Genomic DNA, 27986 nt, shown 5'->3' on the forward strand with positions numbered 1-27986 from the left:
TGAGCTGGACACTGCTGGTGAGCCAATCAGGATGAACATACTGTATATGTGTAGTTGCCAATCAATGGCCTACAGCGGAATTTAACTTTGTGTTTAACCCCACTGAAGTGTGCTTTAGCATGATATTAAACTGCCCAAGCTATTAAAGCATTTTACTATCACTTTATAATATCCCTTTAATGCATATATTAAGAACATATACTGCATTGTATCTGGAACTGCATTATATATAAGATAGATATGTGTCAGATTGAATGTAACAAGATGGGGTTAATAATTTTCTAAGATGCTGTTTAGACAACAAAAATATTTAGTTGTATGTAATACTTTTTTTAAAATTTTATTAAAAACAAAAAGTAATTTATTTTCTGATAATGCAAAACTACAAATAGGTCTGCTGCTGTAAGTTCTGTTAGTTTACCATAACCCGTTGACTCCCAAACAGGACTGCAGATCAGTTGTGCATCTGTTTCTGCCAGCCAAAGGGGTATGGGCTTTTTTTTTATTATTTCAGTACTGAGTAGATTAGTACCAGAAACAGATATTAAAAAAAAACATTTGCTCAAAAAAGCTCATTGTAATCCAGCCACTGCCACTGAAAAGAAAGAGTAACATAAATGACTTTTGCTATAGTTCTTCAGACTCTCAGTCCTCGCCCCATGAGACAAGCAAACACAGTCATCACCATCTTAGGTTTCACTTCCACTAGATCTTCTGGAAGTGCGTAGACTCTTGCGCCAATTTTTCTTGACATTGAAATGGCGTATCTGTAAGGAAGAAAACATTTAATAAGATAAGTTGATAAGATCTTGAGTGTATTCAATGTCATATGGTATTCAATTTACTAAACATTTGTTTTATGGTTGTAACTATTTTACTTTAAATACAACTGTTACTATTATATTTACACGGCCTCTTGTTATCACATTGAATCTTATAATATCCTGTCTATGTACCATTACTCATGAACATAATTTGTCTTTGCTCTGAAAGTGGATCCTCATTTCTAAAATAAAGATGTAGATAAATAATGCTTATCTGTATTCTGGGGACTATTTTTGGAGGATTGTACAATTTTAAATTATAAGCAATCTGCCAAGCTTGTAAGTCAACTTAAAACTAATGTTAACCACTAATACCAATTTTTGCTTTAGGAAACACTGTGGACTACATAAAATACTAGTCAAGGCAAATGGAATATTATGTATGAAAAATACATAAATCAACACTTTATCCTATATAATAAAAGGCAAAGTGTGTTTGTCCGAAGCTGTCATGCGCAGTAGAGACAGCACGAGGACAAACACACCTGGCCTTTTATTAGTCCCTAGCTGAAGATCTGCGCCGCGGCAGAAGTGGGTATGACCGGGCGTGGCCGGGGGGTGGTCGGGTGTGAAGGGGAGTGGCCGGACATGAATGGCCGTGAAGGGGCATGGCCGGGCATGAAGGGGGTGTGGCCAGGCATAGTCGCGCGATAGATGGAAGATGGGAGAGAGATAGAGAGGGGGAGAGAGATAGAGAGGGGGAGAAAGAGAGGGGGAGAGAGACAGCAAAAGACAGGTGGAGAGAGACAGCAAAAGAGAGAAGGGGAGAGAGACAGCAAAAGAGAGGGGGGAGAGAGACAGCAAAAAGAGAGAGGGGGAGAGAGACCGCAAAAGAGAGAGGGGGATAGAGACAGCAAAAGAGAGAGGGGGAGAGAGACAGCAAAAGAGAGGGGGAGAGAGACAGCAAAAAAAAGGGGGAGAGAGCGCAAAAGAGAGGGGGGGAGAGCGCAAAAGAGAGGGGGAGAGAGAGCGCAAAAGAGAGGGGAGGAAGAGCGCAAAAGAGAGGGGGGAGAGAGACAGCAAAAGAGAGAGGGGGAGAGAGACACCAAAAGAGAGGGGGGGGAGACAGCAAAAGAGAGAGGGGGAGAGAGACAGCAAAAGAGAGAGGGGGAGAGAGACAGCAAAAGAGAGAGGAGGGGGAGAGAGTGCAAAAGAGAGGGGGAGAGAGCGCAAAAGAGAGGGGGGGAAGAGAGAGCGCAAAAGAGAGGGGGGAAGAGCGCAAAAGAGAGGGGGAGAGAGAGCATGCAAAAGAGAGGGGGAGAGAGCGCAAAAGAGAGGGGGGAGAGAGAGAGCGCAATAGAGAGGGGGAGAGAGAGAGCGGAAAAGAGAGGGGGAGAGAGAGAGTGCAAAAGAGAGAGGAGAGAGAGCGCAAAAGAGAGGGGGAGAGAGAGAACACAAAAGAGAGGGAGGGAGAGAGAGCGCAAAAGAGAGGTGGGAGAGAGAGAGCGCAAAAGAGAGGGGGGAGAGAGAACGCAAAAGAGAGGGGGAGAGAGAGAGCGCAAAAGAGAGAGGGGGAGAGAGCACAAAAGAGTGGGGGAGAGAGCTCAAAAGAGAGGGGGAAGAGAGAAAGCTCAAAAGAGAGGGAGAGAGAGAGCGCAAGAGGTGGGACCGCTGTACTGCAAAAAATGGCCCGTGTGAACGGGCTTTAGGACTAGTAGTATATAATGCATAATAGTATTATGACTGGTATTTAGGTAACAAACAAAAAATGTAAAGTTTGTTGTCAAAATGAGGTTATTAGCCAAGAGCTAAAATACCAAGAAATATTAACAGACATCATCAAATTCCATAATTTCGAGCCAAGAGACGGAAATTGTGCTTACTTCGCATTATTGAGTTTTTCTTCGTCATTTAAGTCTTCTGTTTTCAAAAGATCATAGTTGATTGAGCTAGGTTGTATTGCATCAATCAGGTCCAGGACAGGCATGCTAGTGCTGATTTTACCGTCCTGCAGAAACAATAAAAATGTTCTATAGAAGGATTTAACATTACAGAAAATGTAATATAAACATTTGATCAAACAGGGATAAATGTTCTGATTGGATTTTGGAGAAATATTTGGATAATATCTCTAAATGTATCAGTTGTATTTACTAAAAAAGGAGCTCTGGAAGGCACAATTGACAGGATATATGGCAGTTTGAAGAAACTAGAAACAGTGTTGCCATGTTACAGTGTCTTGCGATGATAAGTAATAAAGCGTACACTTAAAATGTCCCATTAATCATTACTAGTGCATATGGCGTGCTTAATCTAGGAAACGTCTATTCAACTAAATTGAATAGATATTTACCTCTTACTGTACATATTTGTATATGCTAAAGGATTTCATATGTTGCCAAACGTGAATCAATTCTGAAATCAGTCTTTGCAATTATATAGTAAATAGGCGATAAGCCTGTACAGAGGGCAGTCTATTTTTTTAAAAAAAACTACAACTCCCAAAGCTAAAATTACAAACAATAAAAAATGTAAAATTACAGAAAAAAATAAACAAAGCTATCCAAAATAAAAAATGTAAACCTAAACTAATACCCCTATAAAAATAAAAAATCCCCCCCAAAATAAAAACACCCCCTAATCTAATATTAAACTACCAATAGCCCTTAAAAGGGCTTTTGTAGGGCATTGCCCTAAGTTAAACAGCTTTTTTACCTAAACAAATTACAAATTACCCCCAACAGTAAAAACCCCCACCCACCAAACCCCCCAAAATAAAAAAAAACTAACACTAAAAAAACCTAAACTACCCATTGCCCCTAAGGGGGCATTTGTATGGGCATTGCCCTTAAAATTGCATTCAGCACTTTTACTGCCCTTAAAAGGGCAATCAGCTCTTTTCCAGCCCATTAAATACCTAATCTTAAAAATAATAATAATAAAAAAAATCCTAACACTAAGCCCAAAATAGGTAGTCACCGTTCCTGAAGTCTGGCAGAGAAGGTCTGTCTTCCCCGACGCGCGGATCCTCAGCGGCGGTCCTCAACTGAGGCTGTTCTTGGCGGCATGGAAGCTCCTCTTCATCCGATGTCCGTCGTACACTAAAGATTGAATGCAAGGTACCGCAATCAATTTGGGGTAACTTGCATTCCTATTGGCTGAAATTTTGAAATCAGCCAAGAGGATTAGAGCTACTGAAATCCTATTGGCTGTTCAAATCAGCCAATAAGATTTCTGTAGCTCTCATCCTATTGGCTGATTTCAAAATTTCAGCCAATAGGAATGCAAGGTACCCCAATAAATATTGGGTACCTTGCATTCAATCTTCAGTGTGCGACAGACGATCGCATGAAGAGGAGCCTCAACGCCACAGAGAACTGCCGCTGCTGAGGACCGCTGCAGAGGACAACCACCACTGAGGATCCAGGCATCGGGAAGACAGCTCCGCACCTCCGCTCTGCGCTGCCTTTGCTCCGGATTAAGATAGAAGATGATGGAGCCGCCTGGAAGAAGACCTCCGCCGGACTTTAGGAACAGTGAGTACCTATTTGGGGCTTAGGTTTAGGCTTTTTTATTTTAATTGTTTGGGTGTTTTTTTTTATAATTTTGTTTATTTTTTTTCTGTAATGTTAGACTTTTTTATTTTTTGTAATTTAATGTTAATTTTTTTTATTTTAATTGTAATTTAGTAGTAATTGGGGTTAATTTAGGGAGTGTTAGGTTAGGGTGCTTATTAATTTAAAAAAATGTTTGCGTTGTGGGAGGTTTTTGTGGTTTAGAGGTTAATAGGTTAATTAGGTTTATTGCAATGTGGGTGGTTGACGGTTACGGGGTTAATATTTTAATTATGCTATATGCAGATTAGGGGTTAATTACTTTATTGTTTTGCGATGTGGGGGTTGACAGTTTAGGTGTTTGTTAATACTTCATGCGGGAGGTTTGGGTTTTTTGTTATACTTCGTGCGGGCAGTTACTTGGCTTTAGTTTTATTTCTTGCGGGCGCTTACGTGTTTTTTTAGTTATTTTGTGCTGGTGGTTGCATGTTTTTTTAAAGCTTCGGGTTTGCCTATGCTGCATCCAGGTGGATTCTTTTGGCTGGCTTGCGCAGCCAACATTTCTTTGAGGATGCGTGCGCAACTGGCGACGGACACGTTACAAAAGCAATTTTAGTATAGATGTTTTGCATATTTGCACTGTATAGATAATCATCTAAAGGTCACAATTAAAGTTTCATGATTTAGATTAAGGGGGCTATTTATCATGATGTGAGCAACCATGATCCGATATTGCGGATCATGTCCGCTGCACATCAATAAATGTTGACAGCATATGCTCTCGGCATTTATCATTGCACCAGCAGATCTGGTGAATTGCTGGTGCAATACCGACCCCTGCAGATTTGCCGCCAATCGGCCGCTAGCAGGGGGTGTCAATCAACCTGATCGTATTCGATCGGGTTGATTTCTGGCGATGTCTGTCCGCCGCCTCAGATCCCCAAAGCATGCAATTTTAAAAACTTTGCAATGTTACTATTATCAAATATATTTTGTTTCCTTAGTACCTTTGCTTAAACATATCTCCTTTTCATGACTATATACCTAGGTAGGCTCAGGGTCATGCATTTAAGAGACAGTAAAACATGAGATTTAATTCAATATTGATCACTATTGTGAGTTGACTATCAATATCAATTCATGACACGTGGTATTAACAACTTCATAGCATTTTGATATATTTTATAATGAATATGTTTAACTATACATACATGTCATTGAACTTATAAATGTACAATATTATCATATTTAATTTGACTACTGTTGTCAGGGTTTAAAAGAGTCATCTCAACAATATTTGTAACTGTTTATTAAAAAAACAAAAAAATATGTTTATTAATGTGTGAACTGAGCATGCACAAATAATAAAACACTAAAGTAAAAATTAAACTTTCATGATTCAGATGCAATTTTAAACAACTTTTCATTTCACTTCCATTATCAAAATGTGGACAATATTTTTTTATGCACACTTTCTGAGGCATCAGCTGCTACTGAGCATGTGCAAGAATTCACTGTATATGCATTTTGTTATTGGCTGATGTTTGTCACATGATGAAGGTGGTAGGAAAACGGAACTGAAATTTGTCAGAAAACAATCTATTAACTTTTTATTATGCATCTATTAATTATGCAGTTCTACTGTATTTAATGGTCCTTTAACAGATGATCCATTTCTACCTGTGCTGTGCTGTTTTGGAGTTTTAAGATGCTGCTCACATTTAATCCCTAATGTAGGCCATTTTTGTGCAGTGAAAAACCCACACATATTTGTATATGAGATCAAGGCGTTTGAATATTTACCCCACCTTTAAGATCTCTTAAACTCCTTACTGGCATACCTGGATACCCCCAGCAATGCTGGGCCACTTGGCCACCTCGTAAATGGGTTTAAGTACAGGGGGCTGCTAGTAGTTCAGATCTAGTCTCTCAGGACAGTCATTACATTAGGTTGACTGTGGTTGATGATTAGGTTTTTATCAATACAATAGTGATATATTAGTAAAAGATCTGTTAAAATCCTTCTTCTTTTATGGTACTTGTGTGAATCTAAACTACCTGCTTCTAACTTATTTTGATGTACTTGATGATACAATAAAAAAAATAAGTCTAATATGTTTAACCACATAATATTTTTATGATTAATACAGCAACTATTTTTGTTTATAAGTCATGGCATTGTTTTTCCTTTTTCCATTCATCATCCTCAAATGGCAGAAGAAACCAAAACAATCTTGTGCCCTTGAAACTAGCATTATTCTATACAAAAAAATGTGTTGAGAATATATTACACATAGGGGGATATTTATCAAAGCGTCAACTGAAAATACGCTTGAATCCCGCGTTGTATCTGTCACGAGATTGATCCGCCGTAGTTATCAAAGTCATAGCATTGTTTTTTCCTTTTTTCATTCATCATCCTCAAATGGCAGAAGAAACCAAAACAATCTTGTGCCCTTGAAACTAGCAGTATTCTATACAAAAAATGTATTGAAAATATATTACACATAGGGGGATATTTATCAAAGCGTCAACTGAAAATACGCTTGTCACGAGATTGATCCGCCGTAGTTATCAAAGTGCCAAGTTCGTCAAATGTTGAAATGTGTGACAAAATATATGCTCCCGCAATCTTATTCCGACACAGATCGATGCCTGCGTCATTACAGATGTTTTGAATTCACATTCGACTCTATTTGACCCTTTTCCCAATTTATCAAACATTTAACAGGTACGCTTGCGTCTATTCCGATGCAAGTGTACCTAGTTTTCAAACCGCCACCCTTGAGGTCGTGGATGCCATAGAAATCAGTGGGAGTCTGAAAACACAGAAAGCTTATGTTCGATGCTGCAAGAGAATGAAGCATATTACATAAAAAAGTAAATTAGAAACAATTAAAATTGTATACTCTTTCTAAATCAAACAATATTACTGCTGCACATTTGGTGCACTAGTAGATATAGGGATAAAAATGAAAAATTCATTATTACTTATGGATTGTTACATCTTTGTCTCTCATTACAAAGCAAGGGGACAATATTATTGCTTCAAATTTGGTGTGAAGTATTGCTCCATATTTGGTGCACTAGTAGATATAGAGATAGAAATATAAAAACTATTTTACTCAAGCATTGACATTGCTTTATACTAGGATATATGACGCAGATATTATTAGATTATTTTCCATGTTTGACATAAAGGGCATTATCACATGATCAATAAAAAAATCAAATCAAAACTTACAATACTTTTTCTACTCACAATAATCTGCAAATCAAAAATTACAATACTTTTTTTTATCACTATAACCAATCAGATTGCTCAAAAATTGTGTCATTAGTGTCGAAGATAACATTTTTTTTCATAACATTTCATAGACGATCATGGTGCACCCACCTCCATTCTCTGAGGGGGAACTTTTCTGTCTTGTATACGGGATGGACAAGTACTTCCCGAAGAGAATTGGAGGACTACGTGGAGTCGCACATGAAGATCGAGACAAGATCGTCTATGAAATGTTTAGACGAATGTATCGCGTTGTGAGAAGGTTGCGTCGTCATTGTCTATGGAGGTTTTCTGACCTTAGACGGTGCGAAAAGGAGCACTACAGGACGCTACAATCGCTCATTAGGGCCTGTAAGTAGCATTCATTATATTGTGTATTATACTTATAAATTATGTATATTTCAATGACACTGAACCCACATATTTTATTTCATGGTAGAGCATTACATTTTAATCTACTTTCTTATTTAATCCTATTATTCATCAAATATTATTTAAATGCCTGTTTTTCTCTGAATGAAGAAAGCTGTCACATATCATGCCAAAGAGAGAGTGACCTGAGCGCTAGTACTTCTCCTAAAACTCGCTTACATAAAGTCCCCTAGCAGACTATCAAAAGAAAAGCAGTATAAATTGGGGCGTGTAAGAGAGCGCTAAAAAGCTGAATAGGTTAGGACCACAGTATTATAATTACAGAATCATTTAATTAAGCTTAAAAATCAGACATAAAAAATTAAGCATAAAAAATTACTGTCTTATCATCGTCTAAAAAGCTCATGGATCCATGTGAGAATTTATAACCGGTTAAAACATATCAGTTTACAATAAAAAACAGTTTGTGCAGTAAACAATAAAAAATTTAAAATCAACGGTGTGATTGAGTGTTACACGTCAAATCTAAGCAGATCAATTAAATACTATCAATGTTCAAAGTAAAAAATAGGTCCAAATACCCACAGGGCGGTGAGTTCTAGAAACAAAACTCCAAAGTGATAATATCCATTGAAAACAAATGTCAGTGTGGTGTGTAAAGTCCCCAATTGAAAAAAGGATTCTTAGTGTTCCATCAAGTGATTCCAAATAGTGATGGCCGTGATCTAAAAAATGATCCAAACAATAATCCAAAAAATAGTCCAAAATGAGTGACCCAAAGATAAATCCAATTAATCAGGGATGTGTAATAAAAACAATCCAAAAGTGGAATAAAAATACAAAAATGTGTAAAAAGATGGTGTGGAGGTGAAAAGTAAAAAATCAAAAAGAATGAAAAAACATACACATCAACATTCAAAATAATAGTAAAAACCTGCAAAAAAAACAGAAAAAACATATATAAAGCAACAGCTAAATATACTCAAAGGTATAAGGAAATGTGCTCACCAGTAAGTCGATTTAAAACGCGTCGACTTACTGGTGAGCACATTTCCTTATACCTTTGAGTATATTTAGCAATTGCTTTATATATGTTTTTTCAGTTTTTTTGCAGGTTTTTACTATTATTTTGAATGTTGATGTGTATGTTTTTTCATTCTTTTTGATTTTTTACTTTTCACCTCCACACCATCTTTTTACACATTTTTGTATTTTTATTCCACTTTTGGATTGTTTTTATTGCACATCCCTGATTAATTGGATTTATCTTTGGGTCACTCATTTTGGACTATTTTTTGGATTATTGTTTGGATCATTTTTTAGATCACGGTCATCACTATTTGGAATCACTTGATGGAACACTAAGAATCCTTTTTTCAATTTGGGGACTTTACACACCACACTGACATTTGTTTTCAATGGATATTATCACTTTGGAGTTTTGTTTCTAGAACTCACCCACCTGTGGGTATTTGGACCTATTTTTTACTTTGAACATTGATAGTATTTAATTGATCTGCTTAGATTTGACGTGTAACACTCAATCACACCGTTGATTTTTAAAGTTTTTATTGTTTACTGCACAAACTGTTTTTTATTGTAAACTGATATGTTTTAACCGATTATAAATTCTCACATGGATCCATGAGCTTTTTAGACGATTGTAAGACAGTCATTTTTTATGCTTAATTTTTTATGTCTGATTTTTATGCTTAATTAAATGATTCTGTAATTATAATACTGTGGTCCTAACCTATTCAGCTTTTTAGCGCTCTCTTACACATATCATGCCAAACACTAATAAAGGGGGCAATTGCTAAAATGACCTGCTGCTTGCCCTGCATGAATCATGCTGCCCTTCACTCACTGACTGACAAAACTGCCCATGAAAAGGAGGCTGAAAATTTTTATTTTTAAATGGGGGAGGGAAACAGAGAGGGAAGAGACAGACAAGGGAATGGATAGTGAAGAGAGAGAGAAGAAAGGGTTGAAAAGAGAATGAGTGGAGGGAGAGAGAGAGGTAGGAGGAAGAGGGGGAGAGAAGAGAGAGAATGGTTAGTGTTAAGAGAGATAAATAAAATAGAGAGATATTGAAGGGGGAAAACACTAAGAGAGGACAGAGAGAAGAGAAAGGGGAAGAGAGAGGAAAAAAGAGTGGAGAGAGAGAAGTAAAAAAGTGGGGGACAAAGTGGTGTAAGAAGGGAAAGAGAGGAAGGAGATAATGAAGAGACAGAGAAAAGAGATTGTGGGGAGAGAAATGGAGAGGGACAGAGGGAGGACATAAGGGGAAAAAGAGAATATAGAGAAATTACAGAGACAAGAGAGATGGAGACGTGAGAAACAGATAAGAGAGATTAAAGAATGGAGATATAGTAAATAGATTGAATAAAGAAAAGAGGAAAAGGATAGTTGAGAGAAAAGGGAAAATGTGAAACAGGGGGAGAGGCAGATAGAAGGAAGGGAGAGACAGAGGGAGTCAGCATGACAGAGTGGATAGTAAATAGAGTAAGGTTTAATAAACTGTTCTTGCTGTGAGCTTCAGGGAAGGAGGTTGGGAGCACTTTGCAGAGGCCAGGCATCAGCACAAATCAAAGAGAAACCTGCCCTTAACAAAAGCCAGACACTACTTAGGTTAGTAGCCGCCTGCCCTCTTTACCTTAAGTCAGAACTTTCTGTGTTATGCTGCGCAGTGTTCTGCCTCAATGGAGAGGATGTCAGTGCCGCACAGAGGGGGGGGGGGGGGAGAATGCTCTTGAGGGAGAATAAGTGCAGACCGAGCAGTGCAGATGTCCTGGGACTGGGAGGAAGATGGGGGCAGCAGGGCCACTATAATACCAAGCAAGTCTGCCACAGATGCGCCCACATTTTCACTAATGCTGATTAGCAGCTTGAAGCCACTTTTCTACTCCTTGGCTGTACTAGTGATATCAAGAGGAAGTGCCAGACCGGCAGCCCAGGCTCCCTCCACCGCACAAACTTGAGTGCTCAACACCCCCCTCCCAGGCCCCTCCCACAGTCCACCCCAGAAAGTTTCAGTATTGTGAGGCCAGCAATAATTAAAAATAAAATGTAATATATAAAAATAATAATAAAAAACAAACATGTTTCCTAATTAATGCTGCATCTGCCTGCACTAGGGGCCCTCTAAGATGCAGGGCCATCAGACAAGGGCTTAATTACCCGACTTGTCAGGCCGCCCCTGAGTACACCCCTAAGTGAAAATGTCCAAATTGGGCCCACAATGTCAATATTTTGTGTGGCCACCATTATTTTCCAGCACTCCCTTAATCCTCTTGGGCATGGAGTTCACCAGAGCTTAACAGGTTGCCACTGGAGTCCTCTTCCACTCCTCCATGATGACATCATGGAGCTGGTGGATGTTAGAGACCTTGTGCTCCCCCACATTCCGTTTGAGAATGCCCCACAGATGCTCAATAGGGTTTAGGTCTGGAGACATGCTTGGCCAGTCCATAACCTTTACCCTCAGCTTCTTTAGCAAGGCAATGGTCACCTTGGAGGTGTGTTTGTGGTCATTATCATGTTGGAATACTGCCCTGTGGCCCAGTCTCCAACGGGAGGGGATCATGCTCTGCTTCAGTATGTCACAGTGCATGTTAGCATTCATGATTCCTTCAATGAACTGTAGCTCCCCAGTGCTGGCAGCACTCATGCAGGCCCAGATCATGACACTCACACCAGCATACTTGACTGTAGGCAAGACATACTTGTCTTTGTACTCCTCACCTAGTTCCCGCCACACACACTTGACACCATCTGAACCAAATTATTTTATCTTGGTCTCATCAGACCACAGAACATGGTTCCAGTAATCCATGTCCTTAGTCTGCTTGTCTTCAGCAAACTGTTTGCAGGCATTTTTGTGCATCATCTTTAGAAAAGGCTTCCTTCTGGGACGACAGCCATGCAGACCAATTTAATGCAGTGTGCACCGTATGGTCTGTGCACTGACAGGCTGACCCCCCACCCCTTCAACCTCTGCAGTAATGTTGGCAGCACTCATATGTCTATTTCCCAAAGACAACTTCTGGATATGATGCTGAGCACATGCACTCAACTTCTTTGGTCGACCATGGCAAGGCCTGTTCTGAGTGAAACCTGTCCTGTGAAACCGCTGTATGGTCTTGCCCACCGTGCTGCAGCTTAGTATTAGGGTCTTGGCAATCTTCTTATAGCCTAGGCCATTTTTATGTAGAGCAGCAATTCTTTTTTTCAGATCCTCAGAGAGTTCTTTGCTATGAGGTGTCATGTTGAACTTCCAGTGACCAGTATGAGAGAGTGTGAGAGCGATAACACCAAATTTAACACACCTGCTTCTTATTCACACCTGAGACCTTGTAACACTAAAGAGTCACATGACACCGGGGAGGGAAAATGGCTAATTGGGCCCAATTTGGACATTTCCACTTAGGGGTGTACTCACTTTTGTTGCCAACGGTTTAGACATTAATGGCCGTGTGTTGAGTTATTTTGAGAAAACAGCAAATATACCTGTTATACAGGCTATACACTCACTACTTTACATTGTAGCAAAGTATAATTTCTTCAGTGTTGTCACATGAAAAGATATAATAAAATATTTACAAAAATGTGAGGGGTGTACTCACTTTTGTGGGATACTGTATATATATTATTTTACATAGGTTGTTATTTTCATCAGAGGAAATAAAGATTACATGCATTACAGCTGCAGATACGTTACACAAAAGAAAAGATATCACATGGATCTAATGTTGACATACAACTTTATATGTTCACAGATCTCAGACGGCCAAGAGACAGAATCCCCTGGTACGTCAGGTCAGTGTCAATGGCGACACCAAGGAGCAACCGCTCTTCTCCCCAGCTGTCATTGACACTGCTTGAGGGTCGTCCAGAGTATGAGTCAGGGACAGATGTGGATGTCCCTGATATCCAAGGTAATTTTCAAGTATAATACTATGTTTGCAGTATTTAACATTAAAAAGGGATTTTTCTACAGGTTCATTCAGGATGCAGGTTAATGTAATGGATTTCGTTTTACTGTAGAATTAAAATGTTTGTACAAGTTTTTCATTGTGTGTTCATAACAGTCTACAGCAATGATGTGTATAATATAGGCCTTGTCACATATTCCTCATACTAACAATGATTTGTGTTTGTGCCTTATCTCTGACAGATGACCAAGTACCGGGGGAGGATCCTTGTTTTAATTGGTAGAACATATTTTTTGTGTTTTTTTAACAATGATGTGTATAATATAGGGCATGTCACATATTACTCATACTAACAATGATGTGTATAATATAGGGCATGTCACATATTCCTCATACTAACAATGATGTGTATAATATAGGGCATGTCACATATTCCTCACACTAACAATGATGTATATAATATAGGGCATGTCACATATTCCTCACACTAACAATGATGTGTATAATATAGGGCATGTCACATATTCCTCACACTAACAATGATGTGTATAATATAGGCCTTGTCACATATTCCTCATACTAACAATGATGTGTATAATATAGGGCATGTCACATATTCCTCATACTAACAATGATGTGTATAATATAGGGCATGTCACATATTCCTCATACTAACAATGATGTGTATAATATAGGGCATGTCACATATTCCTCATACTAACAATGATGTGTATAATATAGGGCATGTCACATATTCCTCATACTAACAATGATGTGTATAATATAGGGCATGTCACATATTCCTCATACTAACAATGATGTGTATAATATAGGGCATGTCACATATTCCTCATACTAACAATGATGTGTATAATATAGGGCATGTCACATATTCCTCATACTAACAATGATGTGTATAATATAGGGCATGTCACATATTCCTCATACTAACAATGATGTGTATAATATAGGGCATGTCACATATTCCTCATACTAACAATGATGTGTATAATATAGGGCATGTCACATATTCCTCATACTAACAATGATGTGTATAATATAGGGCATGTCACATATTCCTCATACTAACAATGATGTGTATAATATAGGGCATGTCACATATTCCTCATACTAACAATGATGTGTATAATATAGGGCATGTCACATATTCCTCACACTAACAATGATGTGTATAATATAGGGCATGTCACATATTCCTCACACTAACAATGATGTGTATAATATAGGGCATGTCACATATTCCTCATACTAACAATGATGTGTATAATATAGGGCATGTCACATATTCCTCATAGTAACAATGATGTGTATAATATAGGGCATGTCACATATTCCTCACACTAACAATGATGTGTATAATATAGGACATGTCACATATTCCTCATACTAACAATGATTTGTGTGCTTGATTTTTGACAGCTGACCAGGAATCCATCCCGGGCGCTGCTGCTGTCATCTTACCAGCACTGGAAGAGAATGTAAGAAAACGTAATATTATGTTTTAACAATTGTATATTGATAATGAATTTGTAGAACGTATTTTATTTTGTCTTTTTATAGCTCGCGATCAGGGGACACAGACCGAGCCCTTCCTGCAAGATGTTTTCAATCAACTGGCAGAGGGGCTCCAGATTCTCGCCACTGCAGTGCGGGGGATACAGGGGGCCATACGCAATGTTTTAAAAGTTTGTTGGGAAAAAAAAGTTAAAATTTATTTATAATAAATAATATTTAAACAAAATTATAGTGTAGCTGTATTCATTTAAATATTATTTTGAAGGGACATGAAAAGCAAAATATATGTTGAATGATGTATAAATAGCATGCAAAGTGGTAAATTATTCTTTGGTTTTATATATATTTTATTTCTCTTCATTTGTTAAATATAATTTGATGAAGAGCATATGCAGATAAGCTATGTAGCTGCTGATTGATGACTGCACATAGATGACTCATATGATTGGCTTGCAAATGTGCCTTGCTATTTCTACTAAAAAGGATATCTGAGGAATAATAAAAGTACAAAGGTTGTAATGTTGCTTGAGATGGTCTTCTATATCTTCATAATAATATTTCTGATATGAGTTTGATGTCTCTTTAAGATCAGAAATAACATTATTTAAAAATAAAAATATGAAAGAATAATTAGAATATATATACATATATATTTACATATATATACATAGATACATATATACCCTGTATGTACATATATACATATATATTTAGATATACATATATATTTAGATATACATATATATTTACACACATATACTGCTTATACATATACTGTATATTTACATATATATATACAATTAGATACATATATATATATATATATAGATACATATATATGTACATATATATATATATATATATACATACATATTTACAAAAGTATGTATGTACAATATTAAAAATAATTTGAATACTTCACTCTCCACTTCGCACCAAATATGTCGCAACTTGGTTGTTCAGAGGTTTCCGTCATATTTGACGCAATACTCAAACTCATAAAGTCACAAAGTAGTAGAGTTTTCCACAACTTATTGGTAAATGCATAATCACATGATTATTGACATCAGCCAATCTGATTTAAAAATACATTTTATACTATCACTAACGAATCAAATTGCTCTATAATTGAGTAATTGATCACTCATCAGAACATGTAAGTGCCATTTGTTACATTTAGTATTATACTTTGGAAGCATGTATATGTGAAATTAGTATTAAAGATAAACATTGATGCTGACATTAGGACACACAGTGTAATATTTTAGGCAGATTTTAAAATTTGAATTTAAGTTTGATTCAATATAATCTTAAACTGATAGCTCAAAGGGATAGCCCACCTAACATTAAACTGTCATGATTCAGATAAAGCAGAAATTAAAATCACCTCTTTACTGTCATGCTTTACAGTGATTTCTTCCTTCTCTTGAATTTTTTTTTTCTCAGTAAGAAATGTCATCTTATAGGGCAGCCCATTTTATAACACCTGTGTAGGGGTGGTTTTTAAAACTAGATTGCAATCAGGAGGGGTTACACAGGTACAGAGAGAAAACTGGCCCAGCTCTTAAAATATCCATTGATTGCAAATAAATACATATAATACCGTGATGACATGTTATATTGGCAAATTATTCCTGCTCAGAATAATAATAAATTTACACTATATACATACAGGGAGTGCAGAATTATTAGGCAAGTTGTATTTTTGAGGATTAATTTTATTTTTGAACAACAACCATGTTCTCAATGAACCCAAAAAACTCATTAATATCAAAGCTGAATATTTTTGGAAGTAGTTTTTAGTTTGTTTTTAGTTTTAGCTATTTTAGGCGGATATCTGTGTTTGCAGGTGACTATTACTGTGCATAATTATTAGGCAACTTAACAAAAAACAAATATATACCCATTTCAATTATTTATTTTTACCAGTGAAACCAATATAACATCTCAACATTCACAAATATACATTTCTGACATTCAAAAACAAAACAAAAACAAATCAGTGACCAATATAGCCACCTTTCTTTGCAAGGACACTCAAAAGCCTGCCATCCATGGATTCTGTCAGTGTTTTGATCTGTTCACCATCAACATTGCGTGCAGCAGCAACCACAGCCTCCCAGACACTGTTCAGAGAGGTGTACTGTTTTCCCTCCTTGTAAATCTCACATTTGATGATGGACCACAGGTTCTTAATGGGGTTCAGATCAGGTGAACAAGGAGGCCATGTCATTAGATTTTCTTGTTTTATACCCTTTCTTGCCAGCCACGCTGTGGAGTACTTGGACGCGTGTGATGGAGCATTATCCTGCATGAAAATCATGTTTTTCTTGAAGGATGCAGACTTCTTCCTGTACCACTGCTTGAAGAAGGTGTCTTCCAGAAACTGGCAGTAGGACTGGGAGTTGAGCTTGACTCCATCCTCAACCCGAAAAGGCCCCACAAGCTCATCTTTGATGATACCAGCCCAAACCAGTACTCCACCTCCACCTTGCTGGCATCTGAGTCGGACTGGAGCTCTCTGCCCTTTACCAATCCAGCCACGGGCCCATCCATCTGGCCCATCAAGACTCACTCTCATTTCATCAGTCCATAAAACCTTAGAAAAATCAGTCTTGAGATATTTCTTGGCCCAGTCTTGACGTTTCAGCTTGTGTGTCTTGTTCAGTGGTGGTCGTCTTTCAGCCTTTCTTACCTTGGCCATGTCTCTGAGTATTGCACACCTTGTGCTTTTGGGCACTCCAGTGATGTTGCAGCTCTGAAATATGGCCAAACTGGTGGCAAGTGGCATCTTGGCAGCTGCACGCTTGACTTTTCTCAGTTCATGGGCAGTTATTTTGCGCCTTGGTTTTTCCACACGCTTCTTGCGACCCTGTTGACTATTTTGAATGAAAAGCTTGATTGTTCGATGATCACGCTTCAGAAGCTTTGCAATTTTAAGAGTGCTGCATCCCTCTGCAAGATATCTCACTATTTTTTACTTTTCTGAGCCTGTCAAGTCCTTCTTTTGACCCATTTTGCCAAAGGAAAGGAAGTTGCCTAATAATTATGCACACCTGATATAGGGTGTTGATGTCATTAGACCACACCCCTTCTCATTACAGAGATGCACATCACCTAATATGCTTAATTGGTAGTAGGCTTTCGAGCCTATACAGCTTGGAGTAAGACAACATGCATAAAGAGGATGATGTGGTCAAAATACTAATTTGCCTAATAATTCTGCACTCCCTGTATAGTGGTATAAATAAATACAGACATTTGTTGTTTAGAACAAAAAAATGAATTTAGGGACATGTAAATATGTTTTCAAAAGATTTCTGACATAACACACACACATATATTGTGCAAAGTTATATGTACAAATTCTAGCATTAATAATCATTTATAAAAATAGACATGAGATAAAAGCTTATCATGACTTCTAGAAATACAAATACACATTAATTTATGTGAAAATATCATATAACAAATAAATATAAAAATATCTGTCTATGAGATATTGTTTGTTGAGGTATAAATCTAGCAATTTCTTGGACATTAACAGATGAAAAATAAAAGATTAGCTTTAGAGAAATGTGCTTGTTCATGGACAGTAATGAAATGGTATAAATAAAGTTGGGAAAAACCCGAATAACTGCGACATTGATGACTGTTAGTTAACAACAGTCCAATGCTCATCGCGCCGTACTTGACACGGGTGTTTTTGATGTTTTTTTAATAAAAATGTGCATCTTATGTGGATTGACGCTTTGATAAATATCCCCCTAAGGGCTGAAATATAGCAGAAATATATTGTATTACATAAAACATGTTAGCTGTTAGAATTTGCACTTAAATCTTTATCTCTGGAACTTGTACCTTAAAACCATGTATAGAGGATGATTTTCCAGCTTCTTTCAAAGTCTGATTAACCCAGTTGACAATGGTATCATCATTAACCTTCTGCCCTCCTCCAATCTCTTCAAGGATATTTAATGTGTACCTTCAACAAAAAATAGCATGAATTTTGTGTGTCTAATATAAACAATGATTTTCCAATTATACAAATCAATTGTTTTTGAGAAATTCAGAAACAAAACAATGCTACTGAAAATGGGTAAATGCTTGTGTATGTGTTGTCAGTTATTCAGTGTAACATTATTAACCCCTTAGTGACCAGACAATTTTCTTACCCTTAAGGACCAGGGCTATTTTTACATTTTTGCGGTGTTTGTGTTTAGCTGTAATTTTCCTCTTACTCATTTACTGTACCCACACATATCATATACCGTTTTTCTTGACATTAAATCGACTTTCTAAACATACCATTATTTTCATCATATCTTATCATTTACTATAAAAACATTATAAAATATGCTGAAAAAATGGAAAAAACACACTTTTTCTAACTTTGACCCCAAAAATCTGTTACACATCTACAACCACCAAAAAATACCCATGCTAAATAGTTTTTAAATTTTGTCCTGAGTTCAGAAATACCCAATTTTTACATGTTCTTTGCTTTTTTTGCAAGTTATAGGGCAATAAACACAAGTAGCACTTTGCTATTTCCAAACCATTTTTTTTTCTTCAAAATTAGCCATAGTTACATTGTAACACTGGTATCTGTCAGGAATCCCTGAATAGCCCTTCACATGTATATATATATTTTTTTAGTAGACAACCAAAAGTATTGATCTATGCCCATTTTGGTATATTTCATGCCCCCATTTCACCGCCAAATGCGATCAAATAAAACAAATTGTTAACTTTTTTACTAACTTTTTCACAAACTTTAGGTTTCTCACTGAAAATATTTATAAACAAATTGTGCAATTATGGCACGTATGGTTGTACATGCGTCTCTGGGATCCCCTTTGTTCAGAAATAGCAGACATATATGGCTTTGGCATTACTTTTTGGTAATTAGAAGGCCGCTAAATGCAGCTGTGCACCACACTTATATTATGCCCAGCAGTGAAGGGGTTAATTAGGTAGCTTTGTAGGGAGCTTGTAGGGTTAATTTTAGCTTTAGAGTAGTGTAGTAGGCAACCCAAAGTATTGCTTTAGGCCCATTTTCGTATATTTTTTGCCACCATTTAACCGCCATATGCGATCATATAAAAAAAATGGTTAACTTTTTCACTAACTTTAGGTTTATCACTGAAATTATTTACAAACCGCTTGTGCAATTATGGCACAAATGGTTGTAAATGCTTCTCTGGGATCCCCTTTGTTCAGAAATAGCAGACATATATGGCTTTGGCGTTGCTTTTTGGTAATCAGAAGGCCGCTATCTTGTAGGGTTCATTTTAGCTTTAGTGTAGAGATCAGCCTCCCACCTGACACATCCCACCCCCTGATCCCTCCCTGGCCCCCTTTAAACAGCTCTCTTCCCTCCCCACCTCACAATTGTAATCATCATCTTAAGTACTGTCAGAAAGTCTGCCAGTACTAAAATAAAAAGCTTTTTTTATTTATTTATTTTTACCTATTGATTCTGCAGTGTTGGATCCCCCCTTAGCACCCAACCTCCCTGATACCCCCCATATAGCTCTCTAACCCTCCCCCCTCTACCTATTTGCCACCATCTTGGGTACTGGCAGCTATCTGCCAGTACCCAGTTTGCCCAAATAAAATGTATTTTTTATTTTTTTATTTCAAATAAAAAGTATTTTCTGTAGTATAGATGCCCCCCTCAATACCCTTCCTTTCTCCCCCTCCCAGATCCCTTTACCAACATCCCAGAATCCCCCTCCATCTCCATCCTTCCCATACATTTTCTTATATAATGGTAGATGTGGCACGCGTGCGCAAACACCCGCCCCCCGCGTTTCTGCCAACTTGCGCGCACGTGTGGAGACAAAGGAAATGGAAGGAACCATTGATGGGCTGCCCACCCACCTCCCTGCTGCACCCACCAACCAACGATCAGAACCATCGATGGCCGATGCAGCGAGGGCCACAGAGTGAGTGCAGAGAGAGTGGCTCTCTCTGCATCGGTGGCTAAAAAAAAGTATTGCAGTGATGCCTCAACACCGAGGCATCACTGCAATACCTTGAAAGCGGCTGGAAGCAATCACGATCGCTTCCACCGCTTGAAACCCCTGAGGACGTACAGGGCACGTCCTTGGTCATTAACTGACAGTTTTTGTAGGACGTACCCTGTACGTCCTTGGTCGTTAAGGGGTTAAAATGCTGACGAGTGCCAGAGGAATTTTAAAGGACAGAAAACCCAACATTTTTCTTTCATTATTCAGACAGAGCATTCAATTTTAAACAACTTTCCAATTTACTTCTATTATCAAATGTTCTTTGTTTTCATGTTATCCTTTGTTGAAAAGCAGGAAGGTAAGTTCAGGAGTGTGCACGTCTGTAGTACTATATAGCAGTATTACAACAATGTTATAAATAAGCAAAAGCACTAGATGGCAGCACTCTTTCCTGTCATGTAGTGCTCCAGACATGTGCACGATACCTACAGTATCTAGATATCTCTTCAACAAAGAATAACAAGAAAATGAAGAAAATTTGATATTAGAGGTGAATTGGAAACTTTTTCAAAATTGTATTCTCTATCTGAATCATGAAAGAAAATATTTGGATTTCATGTCCCTTTAACCCCTTAACGACCAACTACGTATGGGGTACGTCCTGCAAAAAAATGCAGTTAATGACCAAGGACGTACCCCATACGTCGTTGGTCTTTGAAAGCAGTGGAAGGGATCCTGATAGCTTCCAGCTGCTTTCATGTTGAGGCATCCTGCAATAACTGTTTTTAGCCATCCGATGCAGAGAGAGCCACTCTGTGGCCCTCTCTGCATCGGCTATCGATGGCCGTTATCGTTGGTGGGTGGGAGCTCATCCAGGGAGGCGGTGGGCAGTCATTGGTGGAGGAGGGGGGAGGGATCTTGTGCGGGTGCGTGCACGGGCGCGCGTGTGCATGAGAGCCGTGCACGCGCGTGCACTTGAGATCTGTTTCAGCATCAATATGCTGTAGATCTGGAGGGTGGGAGAGAGGACTGGGGAGGGTGGGATTTTAACATCAAGGCATCTGGGAGAGGGTGGGGGGTTGGATGTTGAGGGGGGGCAGCTACACTACAGAAATAAAGAACATATTTAATAAAATAAAAAAATTAAAAGGCATTATTATTTTTCAAACTGGGTACTGGCAGACAGCTGCCAGTACCCAATATGCTGCACAATAAAGGCAGAGGGGGGGGGGGGGGTTAAAGAGCTGTTTTGGGGGGGATCAGGGAGGTTGGGGGCTAAGGGGGGTCCTACACAGCAGAAGAATTTTTTTTTTTTTTTTTTTTAAAACCTAAACCCCCCCAAAAAACTTTTATTTTAGTACTGGCAGACTTTCTGCCAGTACTTAAGATGGCGGGGACAATTGTCGGGTGGGGGAGGGAAGGGAGCTGTTTGGGAGGGATCAGGGGGTGGGATGTGTCTAGTGGGAGGCTGATCTCTACACTAAAGCTAAAATTAACCCTGCAAGCTCCCTACAAGCTACCTAATTAACTCCTTCACTGCTAGACATAATATACGTGTGATGCGCAGCAGCATTTAGCGACCTTCTAACTACCAAAAAGCAACGCCAAAGCCATATATGTCTGCTATTTCTGAACAAAGGGGATCCCAGAGAAGCATTTACAACAATTTGTGCCATAATTGCACAAGCTGTTTATAAATAATTTCAGTGAGAAACCTAAAATTGTGAAATATTTAAAGTTTTTTTAAATTTGATCGCATTTGGCGGTGAAATGGTGGCATGAAATATACCAAAATGGGCCTAGATCAATACTTGGGGTTGTTTACTACACTACACTAAAGCTAAAATTAACCCTACAAGCTCCCTACATGCTCCCTAATTAACCCCTTCACTGCTGCGCATAATACACGTGTGGTGCGCAGTGGCATTTAGCGGCCTTCGAATTACCAAAAAGCAACGTAAAAGCCATATATGTCTGCTATTTCTGAACAAAGGGGATCCCAGAGAAGCATTTAAAACCATTTGTGCAATAATTGCACAAGCTGTTTGTAAATAATTTCAGTGAGAAACCTAAAGTTTGTGAAAAAATTTGTGAAAAAGTGAACATTTTTTTTTATTTGATCGCATTTGGCGGTGAAATGGTGGCATGAAATATACCAAAATGGGCCTAGATCAATACTTTGGGATGTCTTCTAAAAATATAAATCTACATGTCAAGGGATATTCAGGGATTCCTGAAAGATATCAGTGTCCCAATGTAACTAGCGCTAATTTTGAAAAAAAGTGGTTTGGAAATAGCAAAGTGCAACTTTTATTTAGTGCCCTATAACTTGCAAAAAAAGCAAAGAACATGTAAACATTGGGTATTTCTAAACTCAGGACAAAATTTAGAAACTATTTAGCATGGGTGTTTTTGGTGGTTGTAGATGTGCAACAGATTTTGGGGGTCAAAGTTTGAAAAAATTGTTTTTTTTCCATTTTTTCCTCTTATTTTATAATTTTTTTAATAGTAAATTATAAGATATGATGAAAATAATGGTATCTTTAGAAAGTCCATTTAATGGCGAGAAAAATTGTATATAATATGTGTGGGTACAGTAAATGAGTAAGAGGAAAATTACAGCTAAACACAAACACTGCAGAAATGTAAAAATAGCCTTGGTCCCAAACGGTCAACAAATGGAAAAGTGCTCTGGTCACTAAGGGGTTAAAGAAAGACAAAAGAGGAAAATATAAAAAAAGAAGACAACCACACAAGGAAGAATGGGAGTAAGAGTGTTAAAAGGCTGAACACATATTCTTACATATACATTTAACTAGAAGCAGATGTGCATGCATGATCTATTAATGATAACATGGAAGTTAAATAATATATCATACTTATAATATGCTATACAAACAATACACAGTTATGGCCTAGTTTCCATTGGGAACTGATGATAAAAACATTTATCTCCATTAAAGTCTATGGAGAATTTTTAAGTTACCACCAGTTCCAAACTTTACCACTTGTCCTATGTTGGGCATATATACTGTGTACCACAAATCTGTTTGCATGACATAAGTAGCACGTTTCTACCTCATACCTTCTCATCAGTTGCCAAAGCAAGGCTAAGGTCAGAGTTCGATTTCCTTCATGCAGATCTTGCCCAGCGATACCAACAAGAGAAAACTTGGCCTTGTTCTTACCAAGATCAACTGCATAGTTGCAGTTTTCAAGCTAAAAAAACAAACAATTACAAAAAATGTGAACATCTGAGATACCTGAGATACTCTATGCAGATCATATAAATGTCAAAGTATGATAACCTTTCTTTTTTTGTTTGCACGTGGAGGGTTTTTTGCTCCTATCACACCTTGAGCGCAATTTAAGTATCAAAAATACATTAATAAGTACACTTACACTCATAACAAGAAATATGGTACAAAAAAGTTAAAAAGACTCAAAGATATGAAGTCTCATGTGTTAGAAAAAAAGTGAAGCAAAGGGCTTTGACATAGAGATGAATACATATACATGTCTAAAGATCTCTCTCTCTCTCTCTATATATATATATATATATATACTGTATATATATATATACATTTATATGTGTATACAGTATATGTAGTTACAGATATAAATACACATATAAACACATAAATACATATGTACACATATATAGACATATATAGAAGTGCATTGGAGCCCTTTGCAATTAAGTAGCTGAAAACAAGAAAAATCATATTTCTGCAATATTCATATTTAATAAAGGTTTTAACTGTGTATTTACTGTAAATATTTCATATTCCAATGTTCTGCACATAGCAGAATATGTTCTATGTAGTTATAAATAGATATTCCTATATATATATATATATATATATATATATATATATATATATATATATATATATATATATATATATATATATATATAGTCCTGTGTATATATAATATATATAGAATAGATGTGTGTATATATATATATATATATATATATAGTCCTGTGTATATATAATATATATAGAATAGATGTGTATATATATATATATATATATATATAGTCCTGTGTATATATAATATATATAGAATAGATGTGTATATATATATATATATAGTCCTGTGTATATATAATATATATAGAATAGATGTGTATATATATGTATATATAGTCCTGTGTATATATAATATATATAGAATAGATGTGTATATATATATATATAGTCCTGTGTATATATAATATATATAGAATAGATGTGTATATATATATGTATATATAGTCCTGTGTATATATAATATATATAGAATAGATGTGTATATATATATATATATATATATATAGTCCTGTGTATATACAGGGAGTGCAGAATTATTAGGCAAGTTGTATTTTTGAGGATTAATTTTATTATTGAACAACAACCATGTTCTCAATGAACCCAAAAAAAACTCATTAATATCAAAGCTGAATAGTTTTGGAAGTAGTTTTTAGTTTGTTTTTAGTTATAGCTATTTTAGGGGGATATCTGTGTGTGCAGGTGACTATTACTGTGCATAATTATTAGGCAACTTAACAAAAAACAAATATATACCCATTTCAATTATTTATTTTTACCAGTGAAACCAATATAACATCTCAACATTCACAAATATACATTTCTGACATTCAAAAACAAAACAAAAACAAATCAGTGATCAATATAGCCACCTTTCTTTGCAAGGACACTCAAAAGCCTGCCATCCATGGATTCTGTCAGTGTTTTGATCTTTTCACCATCAACATTGCGTGCAGCAGCAACCACAGCCTCCCAGACACTGTTCAGAGAGGTGTACTGTTTTCCCTCCTTGTAAATCTCACATTTGATGATGGACCACAGGTTCTCAATGGGGTTCAGATCAGGTGAAGAAGGAGGCCATATCATTAGATTTTCTTCTTTTATACCCTTTCTTGCCAGCCACGCTGTGGAGTACTTGGACGCGTGTGATGGAGCATTGTCCTGCATGAAAATCATGTTTTTCTTGAAGGATGCAGACTTCTTCCTGTACCACTGCTTGAAGAAGGTGTCTTCCAGAAACTGGCAGTAGGACTGGGAGTTGAGCTTGACTCCATCCTCAACCCGAAAAGGCCCCACAAGCTCATCTTTGATGATACCAGCCCAAACCAGTACTCCACCTCCACCTTGCTGGCGTCTGAGTAGGACTGGAGCTCTCTGCCCTTTACCAATCCAGCCACGGGCCCATCCATCTGGCCCATCAAGACTCACTCTCATTTCATCAGTCCATAAAACCTTAGAAAAATCAGTCTTGAGATATTTCTTGGCCCAGTCTTGACGTTTCAGCTTGTGTGTCTTGTTCAGTGGTGGTCGTCTTTCAGCCTTTCTTACCTTGGCCATGTCTCTGAGTATTGCACACCTTGTGCTTTTGGGCACTCCAGTGATGTTGCAGCTCTGAAATATGGCCAAACTGGTGGCAAGTGGCATCTTGGCAGCTGCACGCTTGACTTTTCTCAGTTCATGGGCAGTTATTTTGTGCCTTGGTTTTTCCACACGCTTCTTGCGACCCTGTTGACTATTTTGAATGAAACGCTTGATTGTTCGATGATCACGCTTCAGAAGCTTTGCAATTTTAAGAGTGCTGCATCCCTCTGCAAGATATCTCACTATTTTTTACTTTTCTGAGCCTGTCAAGTCCTTCTTTTGACCCATTTTGCCAAAGGAAAGGAAGTTGCCTAATAATTATGCACACCTGATATAGGGTGTTGATGTCATTAGACCACACCCCTTCTCATTACAGAGATGCACATCACCTAATATGCTTAATTGGTAGTAGGCTTTCGAGCCTATACAGCTTGGAGTAAGACAACATTCATAAAGAGGATGATGTGGTCAAAATACTCATTTGCCTAATAATTCTGCACTTCCTGTATAATATATATAGAATAGATGTGTATATATATATATATAGTCCTGTGTATATATAATATATATAGAATAGATGTGTATATATATATATATAGTCCTGTGTATATATAATATATATAGAATAGATGTGTATATATATATATAGTCCTGTGTATATATAATATATATAGAATAGATGTGTATATATATGTATATATAGTCCTGTGTATATATAATATATATAAAATCATGTGTATATATATATATATATATATATATATATATATATATATATATATATATATATATACACTGTATATATATAGCTCATGGTTTTTCATGCTGACCTTCGCAGGAGCTGCCCTGGTAGAATTATTGTATAAAAGGGGCGGCCCCTGTGAGTGGCGAGATGTCTCCTATTGAAAGTAGCAGGAAAGGGGCACTTTGCTCTTCAGAGCGAAGGTAGAAGTGAGCATGGGGCGCATTTTAAAAATTAAATCCTGCAGCCAATATAAATCCCATTACGCTACTTTCTGCATATATTATCTTACAATCGCCCATATTTTCCGATGTATGTGTTTTTCTATTAGGGTTATAACAGTATTTTAATTGTTTTGAGATGAGCTCGCCACCTTTTAGTTTGTGAGAAAAAGCTATGAGATCTGTAGCGTAAAAAAATCTTTATAGAATTACGCTGGGATTAGAGAGACAATTTTGTATACACCAATGAAACGCCTATGTTCAGCCCATTGTATGAAAAAAACAATTACGCTTTGTATTTTGTACTTATAAGTATAAATTTCTAATTGATTTTTACACATCCAGTGTACTTAAATTACGATTTATGCTGTTCATATTTAATACAATTTATTCCTGTGTAATTTTCATACAAATTTTACTTTTTTGATAAAATATGATTTTTGGTAAAGAATTTTGTTATGATTTTGATGCACCTTAACAATACATTTTTTTCTGCTTATTTTTGTATGAGTTGTTCAATTATTCGCTTTGTAAGCTTTTTAAAAACAAATTTTAGTGCACGTTTGTAATGTCTGTATATCCTCCCCATATGAATTTGCAGTATACGTCCCTTTGCGAGACACCTTGTTTTCAGATCTTTCCACCAAGAAAATAGAAATACTGGTGAGCATTCTTAAAAAATCTCGCCAGCCGAGAGACCTTTAGATCATTGGACCCTATGTGTTGAACATAATGGACCAGATATGATTCTTCTTTCTTACCATAAATGTTCCTTTACTGGGTTCACTTAAATTTGTTATGTAGACACTGAGCATCAGTGATCTAATAGCCATAAACAGTCTGTGAAAGAATTGCAATTAACTTATATTGATCTAGTACCTTTTTCATATTTTCCCCCAGTTTAGGATAGGGGGGTTTGTTAACTCTGTTCCAGTCCACTGGTACTTTAATCTTTTCATATAGCTGGAATATCACAAGGGCATCTGATAGGTCACTGAAACAAGCAAAGTAAAAATGTATATTGAAAAATATGAGAAAGGCAAGACAAAGTACTTTAGCTGTGCAAACATAATTTTCATTAGACCTCATGGTAGACATGAGAAAATACATTGCCACATTAAAGGGACAGTAAACACCTTTTGTCTTATGTGGAAGAGCCAATCTGGGCTTTAGTCCCTAGACAACAAGGCTAGCCACTGTCATAAA

The 27986-nt window shown here is 37.1% G+C and overlaps 1 protein-coding gene across 2 annotated transcripts in view; it reads right to left on the minus strand.

The window, feature by feature from the left end:
* Window positions 1–324: 324 nt before the first annotated feature.
* Window positions 325–27986, minus strand: part of LCP1 (lymphocyte cytosolic protein 1) — a 118785-nt gene continuing 91123 nt past the window's right edge. For both annotated transcript variants that reach the window (XM_053708006.1, XM_053708007.1), the window contains 5 exons: window positions 27660–27774; window positions 23507–23640; window positions 18308–18431; window positions 2648–2772; window positions 325–767 (listed from right to left, as the gene is read on the minus strand). In XM_053708006.1, the coding sequence (XP_053563981.1) occupies window positions 638–767; window positions 2648–2772; window positions 18308–18431; window positions 23507–23640; window positions 27660–27774 (628 nt within the window). In that variant the 3' untranslated portion in view covers window positions 325–637. The remainder of the gene's footprint in view (window positions 768–2647; window positions 2773–18307; window positions 18432–23506; window positions 23641–27659; window positions 27775–27986) is intronic.

This window comes from Bombina bombina, chromosome 3, assembly GCF_027579735.1.
Source record: "Bombina bombina isolate aBomBom1 chromosome 3, aBomBom1.pri, whole genome shotgun sequence".
Classification (NCBI taxonomy): domain Eukaryota; kingdom Metazoa; phylum Chordata; class Amphibia; order Anura; family Bombinatoridae; genus Bombina; species Bombina bombina.